General features: G+C 47.8%; 1 protein-coding gene across 2 annotated transcripts; it reads right to left on the reverse strand.

Moving 5' to 3' along the window:
- Positions 1 to 1,319: 1,319 nt before the first annotated feature.
- LOC102100736 (cryptochrome DASH-like) lies at positions 1,320 to 19,656 on the reverse strand. Of its 2 annotated transcripts, none has more exons than XM_088059297.1 (14): positions 19,538 to 19,656; positions 19,254 to 19,426; positions 18,072 to 18,165; positions 17,640 to 17,770; positions 16,501 to 16,649; positions 15,470 to 15,558; positions 13,351 to 13,424; positions 11,617 to 11,706; positions 9,521 to 9,600; positions 8,216 to 8,275; positions 6,997 to 7,154; positions 4,051 to 4,170; positions 2,912 to 2,992; positions 1,320 to 1,729 (listed from the first exon to the last, which is right to left on the reverse strand). In XM_088059297.1, exons 1-14 carry the CDS (start codon positions 19,601 to 19,603, stop codon positions 1,634 to 1,636), a joined length of 1,461 nt encoding a protein of 486 aa, XP_087915423.1. In that variant the 5' UTR covers positions 19,604 to 19,656; the 3' UTR covers positions 1,320 to 1,633. The 2 variants fall into 2 exon arrangements, with proteins under 2 accessions (XP_087915423.1, XP_014112187.2); XM_014256712.2 differs by having other exon boundaries at positions 2,912 to 3,088.
- Between the last annotated feature and the right edge of the window lie 725 nt (positions 19,657 to 20,381).

Raw genomic sequence — 20,381 nt, forward strand, 5'->3', positions numbered from 1 at the left:
CCGCCGCTCGCTCTGCGTGCGGGGCCGGACGGGCTCGCAGCGGGAGATGTGGCCAGCAGGAGCCACGGAACCCCGTGCCCCGCACCTCGAGTGCTGCGTCCCGTTGTGGGCTCAAGGCAGGAAGGGCAGTGTGCGGCTGCAGCGGGCCCAGAGAAGGGAATGGAGCTGGGGAATGGTCTGAAGTACACGTCCTACGAGGAGGGAGCTGGCTGTTTCATCTGGAGAAAAGAAGACCCAGGGGGTACTCTATCACTCTCGAAAACTCCCTCCTGACAGAAGGTTGTAAACAGGTGCACGTCAGCCTCTTCTCCCAGGCAATAAATGAGAGTCTTAAACTGTGCTGGTAATTTTAGGTTTGACATCAGGAAGAATTTTTTCACAGAAAGGATGATTACATTGGAATGGGCTTCCCGAGAGAGGTGGTGGAATCACCATCCCTGGAGCTGTTCAAGGAAAGCCTGGATGTGGCACTCAGTTGACATGGTGATGTTGGGTCACAGGTTGGACTCAACGGTCTCAGAGGACTTCAACCTAATTGATTCTGGGATTCTCCTGCTGGGCTTTGTCCCAATGTAGTGCCCTGCCCTCTGAAGTGGCATGGACAGGGATCTGTGCTGTGTGTCAGGAGACACTTATGCCAGAGAGAACAGTGCTGTCACTAAAGCTGTTTCACTCTGTTCCCCCCAAATCACCCCCTGATGGCTACATTCCTGCCCAGGCCCCTAATACAACAAATGGAATTGTTAATGTGGCCCTGACAGGGCTAATGTTCAAAATCACTTAGTTTTTTCTGCTTTTGGCAGAACAACTTGCTCTTGTGTTCAGTGTGTGTTTATTTCTCACCCAGACCTGAACCCATCAACCCAAAGGGTTCAGGGATTTTACAGTGTTACAGTAATTCTTTACAGAACAGGCCTAGTGGATCTCTAGTAGCAATAAATCCAGAACCGTGTCCCATCTTTGGTGGTCAAAGTGTTCAGATGTGGGCTCCCCTCAGATGACAGTGCTCCATAACAGCACAAATATAGCCATCTCCAAATTCCCAAACTCTTCCAGCAAGTAGAACATTCTGCATAAAAATAAAATCCTAATAATGGTTAAGGAACCATTTCAAACTGTTTTTGATGCTGATGTGTACAAAACACAATTCTTGGCTATGAACTGAATATTTTTCAGCTTCCAGGAACCAAAAACAACAGGGTACTGCACAGAAGTTTTCAGGAAGAACACACTGCTTCTCCAAAGTACTGCAGCAGACACAGTAAAAGAACATCCTCTGCAGTCTCTGTCTATGGAGGAGGTCTGTGAAAATGAGGAAATATTCCAGTAGGAAAACTTTTAATTGCACAATGATTGGTGGGTTTAAAACTTTAAAACATGAAAAATTAGCATAAGAAGTTTCAGTTCTGACTGAACACCTGCCACATAAACCACTGGCTCCAGATTGTAAGGAGAGGTGCTAATACACAACCTCCAAACACCCACATCCAGCAAGTGTTCCCAGGAACACCAGACAGGCAGATCCCATGTTATTATACCGTGTCAAACCTGTATCTTTGGCTTGTTCAAGATGATTAACCATTATCCAGGCACCCGTAGCAGCAAAACCTCCTGCTGAGCACTCCTTCAGCCTTCAGCAAGCATCTTTCTTGCGAGAGAAGTAAAAATCTATCCCTCTGTCCTTGTGCTGTGCTGGTCCCCTCCTTCCCCTGGGATGGGGACTTTCTCCCTGTGGCAAATGACAAGGAAGAGCAAGATATTTACTGATGCTGCAGGGTGGATTTGGTCACAAAGCAGTGCTGACATCCAGGAGAATGTGCACATGGAACTTTTGCTTCCCAAGTTCACTCAAAAAGGCAGGAAGGCCTGACGGTCACTGCTCTAGACTGAGATTTAGGAAACCAGGATTTATGGTAAGGTGAGAGCTGGGAAAGTTGGTCAAAATTGAACTTTTGCCTGATGGAGCTTTTTGGCTTCAAGTTTCATCACTGCATCAAACTGGTGTCTCACTAAGGTGCTCCTGCAGGGCCCTTTCTCTCATCCCAGGTTACTAATCCAAGCCCTCCAACAGCATGGATGAAGCAGGTGGCTTTGCTTCCACAAAACTTTCCACTCATGGCAAAGAAATCTGGCTTAAAACTTTGGTACTGCACCTTGGGATTAAAACCTGAAATAGGGGCATGTTTCATTCTTCACTGACTTGGTACAACATCTAAATTTGAGCCTTCACAAAGTATCCTCACTCAGGAGGAGGCAGGGAAGAAGTATGAGGGAAAGGCAAAATGCTGAATGCTCTTGTAATACACAGCCCTTGGTCACATCCATTTCCTTCCATACCCATCTCCTCCAAGAACAGCATCCCAGGCAGCAGATAAAAGCCTTGAGGTGTTGCAGGATCAACATCTCATTCTGCCCCCGTTCTAAAGGGGAAGATACACCCAAAAAGCAAAGTGCAAGGAGCAGTCCCCATATTTACAGGTCTTGCTGACTCCAGTTTGAGTGCACTCAGGCAGGAAGGTGGTTGTTTTTACTTCCACCTCCTGAACAGAAAGGACACTGGGTTGTTTCTCTTCTGTCCACCTGTATCCTGGGGTGGTCACACCAGTGGAGGCCTTGGAGAAACCCCACCCTCTGGCATGGAAGGATGCTCAGAAGGATCCTTTTAGCTGTGGCTAAAACCTGTTGACTATACAAGGGACAGAGAAGCAGCAAAAATTTACATCCTTCACCACAGTGGGTAGGACAGACAGCTAAATAATCCTGGCTGCACAGTCCCTGCTGTGATGTGAGCTTGCAGTAAAACAACTTTTTTTTTCCATTACACCTGAGAAAGAAGAGCAGAACTCATAGAAACTGATGCAGAGCAGCCCCTGGAGCCCTCTCACCCCATCCCAGCCTTCCCAGTACTCACAGGCCTCTGGTGGATGTGCCGGCTCCACTCTGGGGCTGTCACCACTGGCCATGGGTAGGTCTCACCTAGAGTTACTCCTGCCTGGGAGAGAGCAGCACTGCTCAGTGCCCAGGGGGTGTGGATGTCTGCTCCCTTTATGCCCTGCAGTTCTGGAACCCACAGCCGGACATAATCCCCCTGCAAACAGAACCAATGGCACAGGATGCATTCAGTGACAATCTCTAAGTGCTTCCCAGAAAGGCTCTTTCTCAATTGGAAAGAGAGGAGGCAGATTTCCAGGTAGAGGAGCTGGTGTTGTACAGCATCAGTTACCTCTGACAAGCCCTTAGCCCTTCTTGCTAAATCCTCCACCCAGAATTAATGCCTAAAGAGAGATGCTGGAGCTCTTCTCCCATGCTCCCACTGCAGGCAGAGGGGGAGGCAGAAGAGCATTTTCAGCACTGTTCACCTGTCCTGTTTAGGACATCCTGAAACGAAGTCACCACCAAGTAGTTTCCCATGACTGAAGGCAAATAGGATGACTAGCACAGCTGCACACTCTTGTGTTCCTGAATCTCTCCTATTAACTCTACTGCTGTGTCTTCTACTAGGACTAATTTCCGATTTCTTGTTAAATCCTGCCAGCTACAGTGCCAAAAGGCAACAGCACAGCCTGATGTGAAGCTAAGGAATAGCATGGAAACAGGTAACCCAGTATGTGAATACTGGCTAAGCACATGGAAAGGGCAATTTATCTGCTCCCACCATTTAAGAGAGGACAGTCAGAGGAGTCACAGGTTTAATCTACTCTTCAGTACCTCTCAAGGAATGGCTCTGTCTCTCAGATAACTCCTGAGTTCTCCAAGAAGCTGCTCTGTGCTCAGGAAAACATCTGTGCTCAGTACTGATGGGATGTGGCTGTGACTAGGAAGAAATGGTGATGAAACACTTAACACACTGACCAGGGAGGGTGTGGGGAGTTCCAGCCTCCCTGAGGACAGCAGCTTGTCCTGTGCACAAGGAGGAACCTGCCCGACTGCTGGCCAGGATATATGAGAACTGGTTTGGTATCCCCACAGCACACTGATCTCCTCTGCTCCCTGAAAACACCACATGTCCTTACTGCACTCATCCTTGTAAAACAGCCAAATGAGACTTACATTCCCATCGTAATCCAGGCCTTGTTTGATCATGTTAAATTTCCTGTTGTCCCGTGGGTCGTTGCCAATGCCAGCGCTGTATAACCAGTTGCCGTAATTGCTACAAACATCATAATCCACCTTGAGAACAGAGGGAGAAAACAGTCAGAAAAGCTGACCTGGCCTTTGGTCAATCTTCTTGTCCATCCTTTAGCTCAGGGGGAAAATTCCTTGAATTAGATTCACTCCAACCGGACTGGGGGTGGTCAGAGCTCCCCCATGATGGTAGAAGCATCTGGCTCAGAAAAGGACGTGCATGGCTGCTTTTTACAGCTGGGATCAGGTTCCCAGGCTACTTCAATTCACAGCACTTAAGTCAGTGAGATAGATAAAAGTCCAACCAAAGTCTCTTTCTGCCATCATCTGGCAGACTTCCCAAGCAGCCCTAGAATTTGGATGTTCATATTCCAAAACAAAGTATTCCAATATAAGAGAAAATTCTTTCTGACCAGTTACCCAGACACCACACACTAGCAAATCAACTCTGCAGATCCTACTAGGCAGTTTGGAGAGAAGTCTAACTCAGACTGTGCAGAAAAACCACAGTGTATATGAGGATGCAAATGATACAAACACTGCAATTTTTTCCCATTGTCAAGTTATTCCTTCTCTAAACAAATAAAAAGCTCTCAAGGATGCTTATATAAAATGGAGTGGGGCTTTTGGAACAAGCACAAATGAGAGCAGAACGTGATCCCATCTGAGTGCTCTTCAGCTGGGCAGGGTGGCTTAAATCCAACACCAGTTTTCCAGTTGTAGGATAACTCAAACCCTGCTCAGGAGGGAAGTGACAATAAGGAGGGTTTGGGATCTCTGAGCATTCCTAGGGTTGTCTGTGCTGCAAAAGCAGCAGCTGTGGCAGAAAGAGCTGGTTCAGTGCTGTTCTCTTCTCCCTTTACTGCAGCCACAGCAGCAATGAGCCCACAAAGAGATGTCCCCAAGATGTCAGCCACTCTTTGGAGTGGGGAGCTCAATGCTCCAGGATGGCAGAAGGCTCAGGGAATGGGCTCTGACAAGCTGCCCTTTCTCTGCAGGGCCAGTGAGTGCCGGGGTCAGGGTGAGCAGCAGCCAGCTCTGCTCCCTATGCACCAGGCTTCCCCTTCCCAGCTCGCTTCCTCCAGCTGGTGAGATAAGGAGGGAAGAAAGATGCCATTGGAGGCCTGATTGTGTGATTAACATGCAGGAAAGCGTGTGTGGGAGGTGAGGGCAAATCCAAGGGGGCCTAGAGGAGGCAGGCTCATTTCCCCCTTAGCCTTGCCCCTTCCTGGCATTCTCTTCTGTTTGTTTCTCTGCCTTTCCTTGGGGCTTGACCCTGTGAATGGAATCAATGAAGTCAGAGCTGAGACATTCTCAGTTCAAGACATCAGTGGTCTCTGGCCTTTCCCCTGGCTCCATCAGCTTGCAGAGAGTTTGTGCCTCAGTTTCCCTGCCTGTCTGGTGTGGATGGCACACATAAACACTTGGTGGGCCTTTCCTGGCAGTATTGGAGATGAAATAGACATTGCTTTCCCTTTTTTTGAGGCAAGACCAGTTTCAGTTCTGCACTGGCCTCTACCCCTCTACAGCTGTGCCTTCCCCACCAAGCTGATGTCTCCTGTGTGCTGCTCTGGGGATATCACCAGGTTACAGTAACAGAGCTGTGTGACACCAGATGGGACAGAAGGACACAAGGATCAGCCTGTGCCACACCAATCTACAGTGGCCATCAGCATCTGGGGCTTCCCAAGGTGAAAGGGCCAGTGCAGCATGCTAAATTCTGCTTCAAGCAAGGCTGCTATTCATATCCTTAGGAATAAATTTAGATAGCTTTCTATTATATTATTATATTATAATAAATGTAGCATCTTTCTAGTGTGAGACCTTCCAGGTCTTCCTCACTTGTGGAACAGGACACACTTGTGGAAGGCTCTTGCTCTTATCTGGAAAAGCATCACTATATGGAGCTCCCAAAACACCTTTCTGGAGGATCCTGAAGTCCTGCACCCTGTTGTTGTCCAAACCCACTGCTGCTCACAGCATTGGCATGAGAGAGCACCCAGATTTTCTTCCTGCAGCCAGAGCCATGTCAGAGCCCAGCTCCAAGGAAGTTAAAAAAAAAATAAATCATTCACAAAAAAGTCTCTTTTAATTGCAGATATTGGCAAGGCAACTGGGCTTTCTCTGCCCATCCAGCATTCTAAGTAGAAAGTTTTCTGATTGCCAGTAGCCTCCTGTATCCCACAGATAAGACCTTTAATGTGAGGCTGATGTGACTCTTTGGCCTTTTTCAGTCAGTACCATGAGAACCCACGGGGACTGAGGTCAGAAAAGTGACCCAGCTATTTAACTGAGCTCACACAGCTGCTGATTGATATATGAGAGATGAACTGGTGCTCCAGTTGGCAGGGAGGCCTGTAACACCCCAGAATGAAGAAGGATGCCTCCAGCCAGGGTGGAGCTCTGTGGAAGCTGATCCAGCTATTGTCCCTACTTGCCTGAGCTTGACTAGATGGCTTCCCAGTCCACAGCCATCGATGCAAAGACGCTGTGCCAGCACACACTTCTTTTTATGTTCTATTTCTGGGCTGCCCTCCTCCCCAGCCTCTGGAGTGAGCAAATCAGAGCACTGTTATCATAATTCATGTTTGAAAATTTCCTCAAGTGCGATGGATCTCTGGCTAAAACCCTACACAGAGAATCAACACTTACTGCAAACTTCCTAGCTACATCTTTGCTGATGGCAGCTCCACTGTGGCAAAATTCCTTTTACTTATGTGAGCTTTGGGAAGTTCACACCCTGCAAAACCTATCTACATGGCCTTGTATCAGCCTGAAAATTATTGATCATCACCTGTACCCTTTCTTATAAATCAGGGCTGTCCTCCTGCCTGTCATTAAGTTCCAGGTACACAAAGAGCCCAGTCTTACCAGCAGGTATTCAAACCATTCTGCCCCCATCCTCCAGTCCAGCCCCAGGTCTTTGGTGAGGAAGCTGGCGACGTTCTGCCGCCCTCTGTTCGACATGAAGCCCGTGGCACTCAGCTCCCTCATGTTGGCATCCACAAAAGGAACCCCAGTTTTGCCCTCTGCAGAGACAAAACACAGCACTGGGATATCAGGATGCTTTTGGGCACTCATAAAGCAGCCTGTGGTCATGTATTCACTGTCATTTCCAAGACAGGGCCAGTGCACAGTGGCAGGGAGAGATTTCAGTGTGGTTTAGCTGGAGTGCAGCCACTAAGATCCACTGAAAATTAAATGGGATATCATACTGAAAATTAAGCTGGGGAGAAGTTTTGGCAAGAAGAAAAAAAAGAAAAAGTACAGAAAAATTTCAGACTGGAAAAGCAATCAGGTCAGACTGGAAAAACAATCAGGTGGGTTGCAGGGAATTTTGCAAAGTAAAATAAATATGCAGACAATACTGAGATGGGCCAAGAACAGAAAGATTCTTGACAGGTGACTAACAGAGGGATGTACTGGACAAATCCCCCAGGGTTAGTAGCTAAAAAGTAGAGTTTGTCTGTTGTTAAGGAAAAGATTTACTGTGCCTGGATGATTTATTTTATCCTGTGTGCAAAGGGGTACACGTGGCATTAACACAAAAAAAGATACAGAAGTGTGTATTGAACTGATTCTAATGCTTTAATCTGTTAGTCCCTCCAAATTTTGAGATATTATGCTCATTATTCATGTTACAACCACAAAGTGACAACAGCTAAAGAAAAGGCTGTGGGATTACAAAAAAATGGGATTTAGTCTCAATCTGTTGTAACCTTGTAACCAAAAGCAAACAGAACCAAACATAGCAGGGATGGCAATCTAGTATTGATAAGAAGGGCTGGTCAGCCTCTGTGTGACTAAACTGAAGGGACCAGCAGGTCACAAACACACCCTCCCGGGCAGGAAAATCTACCTGCAGTGCACCTCCCAAAGCAGGGAAACCCTGTGGGCTGCTCCTGTACGGCACTCAGTCGGGGAAGGGAAGCCACACACATTCATACCCTGGTGATGCCAGTTTAAATGCCAGCCCTGGCCATGCTGGCAGCTCCCCCACAGAGACCTGAGTCAGTGTCAGGGCACATGTGAGCCCCAACAGAGACGGGAGAACAAAACACACCCTGCCCCACCTGTGGTCTCTACTGACCTCTCCAACAGCCAAAGAGCTGAAGGTCCTTTTTCCAGGGGATCTCTTTACTTTGAAGCCCTGTGGAGGAAAATAATCACCTGCTGATGAAGAAATACTGACAGTTACTCACACCACAAGGCAGCCAGGGGTGCTTTGTTGACACCAGGCATGAGGGTGAGGCTCGGCCTCTCAGTGCCATTACAAACCTCCTGCACATGTTTAGAGATGATCCATTCCTCCCCTCAAGTGTTGTAAAGGGGTGTCTTTTGCACACAGAAGGTGTTCAAGCCCTAATGGATTTTGTCTATTTGTTTTGCTGATGTTTGCTTTTTTTTTCCCTTTTTTAATTAAAAATGACTCAGACCTCACAAGTGGACAGAGGTGTGCTCTGGCCCACACTGGTATTTTCTTTTTCAGCTTTACTCCAGGATAATGTTTATGGGAAATCTGTTTCTGTAGCAGGTACTACACCCAGAATTACCTGGCAGAAGCCCCAGGTAACATTTTGCCCCTGCAAATGGGATAGGAACAGATGAGTGGGATGATTTGATGTTTGCAGGATCAATTACAGCCTTCTGTGCAGTGGAGCAAAGACAACAGGGACAACTCAACTCTAGTTACAAACATTCAAGATCAGGCCCACCACTGGCATCCAATGCCATCAGAACAGCCACACAGGCCTGGCAGATGTGACACAGGCCCTGAGAGAGATGTGTCCCTCTGCAGCCACAGCTGGATGGCAGGCAGGCTGCCCTGGAGCATCTAAGCCAGTGCTGCATCACCTGCAGAGCAGCTCACCCAGCACAGGCATCACCTGCAGGGACTCCAGACACGTGGAGTGGGTAATTTTTGTTGCACTGAGTGTTCAGACCCCCATTTCACATGCACACTCCTGTCATTGGGGCTGGAGCTGAATCTCATTCTGATTCCTGTGTAATGCAGTATCTGGTGTCTTGGGATTCACGCTGCTGGGTCAGTTCCTGCTCTGTCCCATGTCCTCTGGAGAACCTGGGCAAGCCTGAAGCCTGGATTCTGCCGAAAGGTGGAATTCTCTGGAAACAGCATCTTCACTCTCCTTGTGCTGCTGTTTCCCACAGACATGTGTGAATGATACTCCCTGTATCTAATCAGATTTGGGGATCAGTGAGCACTGTGGTGCTGAGGCACTTCTGTGCTAGCAGAGAGTCCCCAGCAGCACCCCAGGGTGCTGACACAACACCTTGAGATGAACATTTGAACAACTTAATGCCAACAGCCTCTTCTCTTACTGTCCCTGTTGTAAGAGAGTACCTTTCCCTCCTCAATGTGGTGATCCATACCCACCTCTCAATGAGAAAATCCTCCTGCCGTACTTCAGGGCCACAAACCGAAAGTAATCCCTCCACAGCAGTTCAAACAGGACCCTGAAACACAAAGCCATCTCAGTGTTTCACTGTGGGTCAGATATGATTACTAAACCAGGATTTTGCTTCAATACAACCCATCATTAACACCGTGAGGTTTATTCACAAAGAGCCATTTCAGGACCAGTTCTTTCCCCAAGCCTACTTACCTGGCTTACAGGGAAAGCAAACCCTGCATGAGTCACTTGGGAAGCTTTCCTCAGCTCACGTGCAGGAAACATGTTCCTCCTCACATGTCTCAGGAAACATGTTCCTCCTCCAGCCCTACTGGGATGTGATTCTCCACAGAGCAGGGCGAGGGCCTGATTCAGCTTCACACTTCCACAGGAATGAGAACATTCCTGAGAGATTTGCATTGATTTAAGCAATAACCTTTGCAAGGCACCCTAAGACGCCTTTCAAAACTGATTTACAGTGCTCCAGCCCATTAGATCAGGTGCTAGGCCCACAGAAAAAAATGACAGTTTTATATAAAAACTTTTATATAAAAAAAGCTTTTCATAAAATGATGGCACATCAGCCTCAGAGACCTGCTTCAACTCTATGCCATATGGGGAGCACTCTGCTCAGCTGATTTTTAGGCTGTCAAGATCCTCCTGGATAATCTGGTTATGGAACAGAATTAAGGACTTAAGGAATCAGTTAGGTTGGAAAAGACCTCGAGATCATCCAGGCCCATCTGTGACCAAACACCACTGTGTCAGCCAGACCATGGCACTGAGTCCAGTCTTTCCTTAAATAACTGCAGGGCCAGTGACTCCACCACCTCCCTGGGAAACACACTCCCATGTCTAATCACCCTTTCACTGAAAAAATTCCTCCTTATGTCCAACCTGAACAGGACACTGTCCGAATTCTAAAAAGTAGTGTCATAACACTGAGGTTTAATGAATCCCTCAAGTGCAGCCACCATGACCTGTATTCATTGTACAATTAACTTCTTGGGAGTTTGACAGCTTCATTTTTATAATTACTGAATATTTTAAAATGCTAAAATCACCATGGCAGGCCAGCTGCCAGCAGGCTGGCTGACTGTTAGATGGAAAACAGGAGTATGTTCATTTCTTGAAATCTTTCCTCTCTTAATTATCTTTGAAATAAAAAAAAAACCCCAAACATACACTTCATGGGTGTTGATACTTTATCTGTCATTTGAATTTTAATGAAACTGAACATTTTGGCCAGAATGGTTGGCAGTGTTCTGCCTGCTCTTCACCAACCACTGTGCTGTTTGACATGTTGCAAATGTAGCAAACCAAAATGCATATTTAGTTCTAGAGTTTGCACAGACATTACAGTTTGGGATTTTTCCCATCCAGGTCTAGTGTTACACCAGGCTCTAACATGAACCTGTTTCTCTCTGAGAGTTCCAGGTTCTGATTCAGTGTCTGGGCAGATCTGAACAAGTTCAGGGCCAGCCCAGGGGATGGATAAACTGAGAGGTGAGGAAAAGCATGGCTGACAAGATGGGATGCATTAAACCCAATTCCCAGTGTCTTTTCCTCTCTGCTCTGATGTGGTGGTCGTGGCCAGGCAGCTGAGCAAACACGGGGCCACTTGCTGCACTTGTGGCCATGGGACCTTCAAACACCATGAGATTTGCACAAGTCACACAGTCACGGAGACTTTTGGGCTCATATCCTTGATCTGAGAAACCCTTAGGCTTTTATTTGTAAATTATTCTTCCTTCTCATTTAGCCCATAACAACAACACAGAGATGGATGGTGCTGATTTGCTGAGATTATTTTCAAAAATCAGCAACCACAGCAATAATAATAATGACAACTGGCACTCATAATCTTTGCTTACAAAGTGCCTAAAGCCTCTGGGTGTTGAAGACAGACTAACAAATCCATACTGAAAGAGAACTACAGTGCAACCCAGAGGAACCAGCCAGCAGGCACTGGAAAAACAAACATTAATTATGAAGAGAGTTAACAGATCACTCTCCTGTGCATGAAATGCCAGGTTCCTTTTCAAAGAAAATAAGCCATGCTGATGGTGCAAAGACATACCAGTATGTGCTCTGATTTGCTGTTCTCTCTCTCTCATACTTCTGGATCTGCTCATAGATGTATCGAGGTGAGATGCAGCCCAGTGCCAGCCTGAAAGCAGAGGAATGATGCCCTGAATGCCAAGGACTGACAGCTTGATGTCAGCTCAGAGGGAGGAGAGGGGCAGTTTTGGGTCTAGAGTTGTTGTCTAAAATTTTTGTTTGGCTTGAAGTTCTGACCCTGACTTCCTAAATGGCTTTAGTCAAGTTGTAACTTCTCTGCAACTCTTCAAGACAGAGAATTCTCTTCCAAGTATCAAAATCCTCCCCTTCCTGGGGTAGGACTGTTACAGGACTCTCCAAGCTATAAATAATTTTACTCAAGTTTGACAAGTTTTTCCAAAATAATTTAACAAACCCAAGGACAAACCCAGAATAGAATCTCAAATGTCAACCTCGGCATCACATGTCCCACCAGTCCTTTTACCACAAACCTGCTTATCCTATGCCCAGGGCTCCTTTTCCTGCAGAACCTCAGTGGCTCATTTGAGCAACCACAGAAGGCAAGTGACTGCTGAAAATCTCAGCCCTGGCAGAAAAAACTAGGGAATCAAACCCCACTCTGGCATTTCAACCCACTGGGCCCCTTCTATTTGCTCCAAATCAGTGCTGCTGCAAGACAGGAAAGAACTCGCAGACTCCAACCCCATCACACAGAGTAATAAAGAACAACTTTTACCTTGCTTTTTCTATAAATGCATTTTACTGCCATTTCCACTACAGCTTGTGGGAACACTGGATGTTCTAATGAATTGTGGAAAACAGGAAGAAAGGCTTTGAAGAGTTTTTCCTTAATTGCTGACCAGCTATAATGGCCAGTGTGAGATGGGAACAACTGGATGCAACCTGAACCGCTCTGATTTTGATTACGTGACAGAGGAACATTTTGGGGTAAGCAGATCAGGACTGTTTGCTCTGTGCAAATGGTCAGCTCGGAAAATCTCAAGTGAAGGCCACAAATAACAAGCTTCCACGGAGCCAGCAGTGCTGGGATCCCAAAGTGCCACCAGATGGAGCCATCCACTGCAACCATCAAAACACAAAACTCGCTGGAAACAAGAAATCCTGACCTGTAACAGCCTCAGAAATTTGGTTCTCATTGCAATTCTGTTGGGAGAATCCAGATGCTCTCAGCTTAGGCCAAACTGGGTTCTGCTGCTTCTTCAGTTCCAGTCTGGAATTAACTCTGTCTCTTCCAGCACCAGGGACTAAAGCCCCTAATTAAAAACCGAGATATTTTCCTGAACAAAAGATCCTTTCCAACAGGAATAATCAGAAGTGTCTCTTCACCCCACAGAAAAAGAGAATGGCAGTGAGGTGGGGTGACTTGCCCCAAAGTATTCAGGAAACCAGGACTGGGCTGAGTTCTGCTACAGCCCTAGCAGCACACTGAAGCTGTGCAGCTTTCCTGCTTTTCCCTTCCCACACAAAGCAGCATGGAGCCAAAGGTAAATGGTGAGTTCCTCCTGCTCCCTGTCCACACTGGTGCTCCCAGCACACCCAGCTCTCAGCACAGCTCTGCCTCACTGCAGCAGTTCCAGGGAAGTGCAGCCTCAGAGCTGCTCTACCACAACAAAAAGAGCCAAAGGAATCTCACCTAGATCCCTACCCATGCCTAGAAGCACTCAGCAGACAGATGACACCAGTTTGGGATGAAAGCAGAAAAGGATTTTCCAATCTCAACAAAAATCTTTACCATGGTGCGAATTTGGTTGAGTAATCCATTCCCACCAGCCCATTCCGAGTCTCCTTGTAAGAAGCAACCAGGTTCTGTGAGAGCAAAAGAACGAAAGGTTTGAATACTTTACAAGCAGCCTGCTAAATGTTCTTTCCTTCTGGAGCCAGAGCAATCTGGCAGGGCTAGGCTCCCTCTCATGGCTGCCTGCAAGGATTGCACAGCTGCCCAATTCCTGTCTCCAGCACAGGCATGAATCACGCCAGCAGTTTTCATTGTAGCTCTGGGGTTTGTGTCACAAGCTGTGCTCCCCGCTTCAGCCCATAGCACGTTTCTTTCTGCAAGCATTGTGCACCTGGTTCTTGCTCTCCCTGCCCATTCCCATCTGGTTCTGGAGCAAAATCCCACTGAAAAGCACCAGTGGAGCTGGCAGCCTTGTGGCTGCTTATTTGGGGGTTACAGAACCAGTGTGACAGCACCCAACACTCAGCTGCAGGAACCCTGACTGCTGTTGTTTCTGTGCTCCACACATTTACAGCAGGATGCAGATCTTCCATGTTCTGAGCATTCCATGGGCAAGGCAGAGGACACAGGGAAGACCAATTTCTCCTTGATCACCTTCACTGCACAGGTTACAATTGCTAAAGGGCTGTTGCAGCTCACTGGGGAAGATGGTATTTGCATTAAAAAAAAAAAAAAAAAAAACCAAAAGAAGGAACAGGTTTTCCAGCTCTAATTTAATTAATGCTTGACCAAGAGCAGAAGCTATGTACACTTGCACTCATTTTGGTTGGGATGGAGTTAATTTTCTTCCCTGTAGCTAATCTGGGGCTGTTTTGAGTTTGTGCTGAAAACAGGGCAGATAGCACACCAATGTTTTCCTTACTGCTGAGCAGAGCTCACACAGCCTCAAGGCCTTTTCTGTTTCTCTCACCACCCCACCCAGAGTAGGCCGGGGGTACACAAGGATTTGGAAGAGGACACAGCTGGGACAGCTGACCCCAGATGACCCAACGGGTATTCTAGACCACATGATGTCATGCTCAGCACATAAAGCTGGAAGTCAGGATGTTTGGAGTGATGCCATTTGTCTTCCCAAGTAACTGTGATGGAGCCCTGCTTTCCTGAGGATGAACACCTGCCCACTGGTGGGAAGCACTAAATGAAACCTTACCCTCTTTGCCTGTGCACGCAGCTTTTGCTTTCCCTATTAAATGGTCCTTAACTCAACACGTGACTTCTCCCACTTTAATCCTTCTGAATCTCTCCATCTCAGTGGCAGGAGCTGAGGGAGCAGCTGCTGTAGGGCTGAGCTGCCTCATGGGGTTAAACCAGGACAATACTCCCCAAAAGCAAAGGAATGCAGGAACTTGGGAAGCACAGCTGAAAGGATGCCCTGGGGGCTGTCCCAGGGAAGCACTGGGAACACCACGCTTTTAAACCATCTCAGCTGGAGAGGTGCTCCCTCCTTCATCCAGAAAGCTGCCTGGGGTCTGATGCTGTTGGAAATGAGCACATCTGTCTTTGAATTCAGACATGGCAAATTTAAGACAGTTCCTCAAACTAGACCAGAAAGAAGTTCAAAAACTGTCTGACAAATGCAGTCAGCAGGAGCTTCACTCCACCAAAGCAAGGAAACAAACAGTAGCTGCCATTATTGGCTGCAAGATTTTAAACCAGACTACAGAAACCTCTTACTATTTATAACTGCAGGAAGAACTTGGGTCAGTTGTTCCTCACCCCAGTTGCAATTCCAGCCCCTTCAGGCCACTTTTCACTCCTCCAAAGCAGAGGAACTACATTGCTGATGATGTGGGACATGAGCAGAGAAGGAGCAAATCAAGGTAAAGCAGCTAAAAAATTTTGTCCCAAGTCCCAGAAGTTAATGGAAAAAAATACTTCAGAGAGATGGCCAGTAAACTAGGTTCCTAAGTATTTGGCTTACATTTCCCAGTCCCAGATGACTTCTTTTTGGTCTAGTTTGTCTCTCTGAAAAACTGAAATAATGCTAATTCCCTTCTTTGCAAAATTTTATACAGGAGCTAAGAAAATATTATTAGGAAGTAAAATTGCAGCCTCACCCACTTGCACAGCCATGTGTACAAGGGGGAGGATGTAGGCAAGGAAATGTAAGAGTTACCGTGTCCCAAAAATAATATTGCAGCCTCATTAAAGCCTGGGTCTCTCCTCCACTGCAGGGGAAGGCTGTTCGGGGATCAGTCACGGGATCTGCCACAGAAAACACCAACACCCTGTTATTACCCCTGGGAACACATCTTGAAGGTAGGGAGCTTAAAATCTAGGGCTGCTCAGAAGTGGGGATCTCTGCTTTGGGGGCATAAAAGGTTGTGTGGTCCTCCTTTGAAATAAGGGTCATACCAAACACATTAAAAACCACGAAGAGGATGTTTCCTACCCAGCTGAAGGGCAGCTCCTCCACACAGGGAATTTAATTTCATTTTCAGTGTGAGTGAACTGAGACTTAGTTACAGTTTGAAGGGCAACCAGTGCCTCTGTGTTTTGGTTCTCAGTAGGAGACATATCATAGAATCACAGAATGGTTTGGGTTGGAAGGGGCATTAAAGATCATCCACCTCCAACCCCCTGCCATGGGCAGGGACACCTTCCACTATCCCAAGTTGCTCCAAACCCTGTTCAACCTGGCCTTGGGCACTTCCAGGGATGGCACATCCACAGCTTCTCTGGGCAACCTTTGCCAGGGCCTCACCACCCTCACAGGGAAAAATTTCTCTCTCACATCTAATCTAAATCTCTTTTAATTTCAAGACAAGTATCTGCCTAACCCTGCAACTAGAGACAGATGCTTCTACAGCACCTGCCAGACTGAAAAGGCCATGGTAATCCAATTAACCTTAGGGACTGTATTGCATGTATCTCTCAAGCACTAGTTACCTCTGCATTTGTACAAAAGGACATTTTTTTCTCTGACAGAATATAATGTGCAGTGCAAGATGTTTGGTTTGTATTAACCATCAAAGCTCAAGTGCAGCCTGTGCAGGTACCTGATTGAGCCTGGCTGAACATCTGGAACAGCAGGAAATTATTTACTTTGTAAACCACATTCTTCAAAACAGACCTGAGTAAGGTATTTTTAAGAACAGAATCTAAGCAGGATTTCATTAGAGCAACTTCCAAATTAAGTTTTCTCACCCTTCTGTCCGAAATCCTCCATTGTAGGGATACTCCCTTCTTCCAGCCCTGGAGCCAGGGGCTTTAGCTGCTCTGCCATCCGCAGGGTTGGCCGGACCCTGGCCCCGGATTCCAGCGCTTTTCGGAAGTGGGTGTAGACATCAGGTAACCTGAACAGATGGGAGCAGTCAGGTCTCTGCCCTGGCCCCTCCACACACCCCTTCCTCAGGAGCAGGATTAGCATTCCAGGCTGTCCTCCCAGGTTTGTGATGCCTGTTTGCACACTGCCAGCACAATGGGGGAAGATGTCCCTGGGGGATACCAGCCACCAGAAGCTCAGTCCTTCCCCAGTTTCTTTCTGCTTCTGATGCAAATTGTGCCTTTTCGATTTAAGGTGTGTCGTGGTGGGGAAATCTCTGAGAGCCAGATTTATTTCACCTAACTTCTGATTAACACAGCTGGTCTCAGTGTAAAAATCTACATCCTCCTGGTGCCTTTTCAGTCAAAAGAGAAAAACAGGAATTTTCATGGCCTGACTTGTCTGCCCTTATTATATACATTTTCCACAGAATACCACAAATCACTCAATTCCATCAACTACACAAATGACTACTGAGGGAGCAGTGAAGAGTACACACACCAAGGTGGAGTTGGAAGTAAATAATCTCTTAGGTCTCTTCCAATCCAAACCATTTCATGGTTCTATTAAGTTGCTTCAGGTGAAGTTTAGATTGGATATTAGGAAAAGTTTCTTGCCAGAAAGGGTGGTCAGGCTGGAACAAGCTGTCCAGGGAAGTGGTGGAGTCACTGTCCCTGGAGGATTTAAAAGATGTGCAGATGTAGCACTGAAAGACATGGTTTACTGGTGAGCTTGGCCTAGTTAATGGTTTGATTTGATGATCTTAGAGGTCTTTTCCAGTCCCTGAATGAATGGTCAAACACACACCTTGGCTTTAGACATATAGAAGAATAAATCCTACTAGTGCAGAGGGCTGAATGTGCTGCTTCCCCGTTGTGTGCCTGAGTATGACAGCACTGTTCCATAAAAGCACAAACAGATGGACTAATAAGTCCTTTCTCTGTGGGACCAGAGGACTGGGAGCCCCCCTGAGTGAGAAACAAATGGGACAGTGGAGGAGAGATACCACAGAGCAGCCCACCTGTCAATAGGCCTGAAGGGAAGATCATCCCGGTGATACAGCGTGGAACCCCAAAATGTCTGAATCTTCACCCCGTGCTGCCTACACACCTGACACAGCCCCTTCTCCACATCCAGCTCCTCCTGTGTGGCCTAGGGAGGATAAAAGAGTGAGGCCAGGGCTGCAGAAATGCAGCTCCCACATACTCAAAGACTCTGGTCTCTGGTCTTACCCTCCTCATGCTTCTCCACATCACCTTTATCTCTTTGCCCCATCGAGGACTCCCACTCGGGGAGTCCCCATCCCAGGAACTACCCAGCTTCCCCAAGGTTAACAACACCACAGCCAAAAAAGCCTCTGAACACACAGGATCTGCATCACCACTTGGTTGTGGAAGAAACCTTCACAGCATCATTTTCTCTTTTAACTGTGTCACTCGAGTACTTCCCTTACCTCTTCATGGAAAACCACAGCAGTGACAGAGCCCAGCTGAGTAATCAGATCACCGACCACATCTTCCGGCTTCCCCTTCCTCACAACCAGGGTACTAAAATACAAAATATTGGCCTGAAATAGGTTGGATGTTATTGTTATTTATGTGTACAAGAGGCCACCATCCCAGCCCAGGCAGGCACTCGTGTCCTAGTTTTCTATGGAGCACAGACAGTGTGTGGAGGCAGACAGACAGGATTTGACCAGGCTGCATTTTTTAGGAGCCCCTGAACAGAGTTTGTAAGCCTCTGGGGCTTAGTTTGTGTCAAACACATTTCTGCCACTCTGGATGCCTTAGAAAGGATGACTGGGCACAAAGCCAGGCTGTTACCTAAAAGTGAATCTGCTCATTCTCACACACTAAAGAGATTCAAGGGCTGGCTGATCCACCTTGTCTAAGTTTCTTAGACAGGCTGTCCCATCCCTGGAAATATTCAAGGTCAGACTGAACATGGCTCTGAACCTGATCTGGTTGAAGATGTTCCTTGCTCACTGCAGGGGGTTGGACCAGATGGCCTTTAAAGTTCCCTTCCAACCCAAACTATTCTATGACTCCATGATATTTTGCTCTACAAAGCCAGATAATGTTTGGTAATGGATTCTTCAGGTCCTGGTCTACCCCAATTATGGTTCTAAAGGCATCATAAACAAGGATATCTGAGTCTAGAGACTGGGTTTAGTGGGACAGGGCATAAGGAAATGTAACTCTCCAGTCTCAGAAGCCAGGATCCATGCTGGTCTTTTCAAGCCAACACCTGGGAAAAGTTCTCCAGGGACAAGGAAGCCTCCAGGCCACAGTGGCTACTGTAATTGCCCACATCTCAAAATTCTGCCGTTCATGTTTCCCTCTGTCAGCACTCTGGGCAAAGCACTCAAGGCTGGCACTCATCTGGGTACCTGAGAAAGCAAAACGCCCGTGGCACAGAGCCTGGCTGGCTCTTTGTCCCCTGTGCAGGTGACCACAGCAGATCACCTCAACAGGGGCTACACACGGGACCCCCCTGCAGCTGACAGAAGGGCTGTGGCTCTCTGAAACAAGCCACCATCAGAGTACCCGACATGATGTGAGTCACAGCACAGGTATGTGTTAAAAATAGGAAAACAGAAATGTATGCGTTATTTGCACGGGGCTTTCTCAACTACCTTCCTTTTTTCTTGAGCGTTTCCCTCAGGTCCTTCACACTTTCCAGCAAAAACCTGAGCCTGTGTGGCCCCGTCTTTGGCAAGCTGTAGCGGTGGGTGCCCAGGTAGTGCCGCGGGTCGAAGCAGTAGAGGGGAATCACGAAATCCGCGTTGTGCTGAGCCCAGTGGAGCACCTGGAAGCACAGAGCGGGCCGTGAGAGCTCTCGGGGCAGGATGCAGGGAGAATCGCTGCCCATCCTGCCCAACAGCAGGGCTGTTCCTACAGAAAGCCCGGCGCTCCCTACCTGGTTGTCGTGGTGGCGCAGGTCGCAGCGCAGCAGGCAGATGGCTGTGCCCGCTGTCCCCGACATGCTACCTCGGCAGGGCAGAGCCTGTGCCCGGCTCTGTGCCCCCTGCCCGGCCCTCATCCCGCCCCGGGGAGGAGCCGTCCTGCCTCCGCATCCCCGTGTCCGCCCCGGGCGCGTCCCTGAGCCGGGCGCGTCCCGGCCCGCATCCCTGCGGGGAGCGGGGCTGCAACCGGATCGCTTCCCTCGGTCTGGGGTCTCCTGAGGCTCACCAGAGCCTTGCCCCTGCCGGTCGCTCTTATTGCTGGGTGTGTTTTTTAACCTCTTCGTCTTTTGAAATCTCCGTCTTTCACACTCGCTGCAGCGCGGCCCCGTTGTGCTGAGGCTCAGCCGCCGTGACAGCGACCCTCTGCAGACACCGAGGGTGACACCGAGCCTGGCCCTGCTCTGACAGTGCTGATCCTTCAAATCCCACAGCGATACCCTTCAAATGCCAAGGCTGCGATGTCACGGTCACTAGCACAGGAACCAGAGTTTGTCACCTACTGACCGACAAAAGGCGAGCTGTAGATCGGCAGTAATTGATGTACTTGGTTCTCAGCACTGACAGAAGTGGCTGAAGTGAAAAGGCTTTGCCTCATCCTATGGCTTCCGTCAGCTGACATTGGGCACCACTGGTCACACATCCCTTACTCACTGAATTGTCCCTCAGGATCCTTTTTTTTTTTTTCATTCAGCTACTCTCATAAGAGGAAACCAAGCACAGGAACTGCCTGCCCAAGGAAGTAGTGGAGTCACCATCCTTAGGGACACAGCTTAGTGGGGGATGTGGCAGTGCTGGGTT

The sequence above is a fragment of the Pseudopodoces humilis genome, chromosome 1, assembly GCF_049639895.1.
Source record: "Pseudopodoces humilis isolate 2021_Gansu_Grassland_sample_001 chromosome 1, ASM4963989v1, whole genome shotgun sequence".
Lineage (NCBI taxonomy): Eukaryota > Metazoa > Chordata > Aves > Passeriformes > Paridae > Pseudopodoces > Pseudopodoces humilis.

Coding starts and splice junctions, on each gene's coding strand:
- LOC102100736 (XM_014256712.2), bottom strand. CDS start 19,603: ATGTCGGGGACAGCGGGCACAGCCATCTGCCTGCTGCGCTGCGACCTG. Junction 15,559..16,500: donor GGAGGATTTCGGACAGAAGG/GTGAGAAAACTT, acceptor TTTCTGTGGCAG/ATCCCGTGACTGATCCCCGA. Junction 3,089..4,050: donor GCCTGGATTACGATGGGAAT/GTAAGTCTCATT, acceptor TTCTGTTTGCAG/GGGGATTATGTCCGGCTGTG.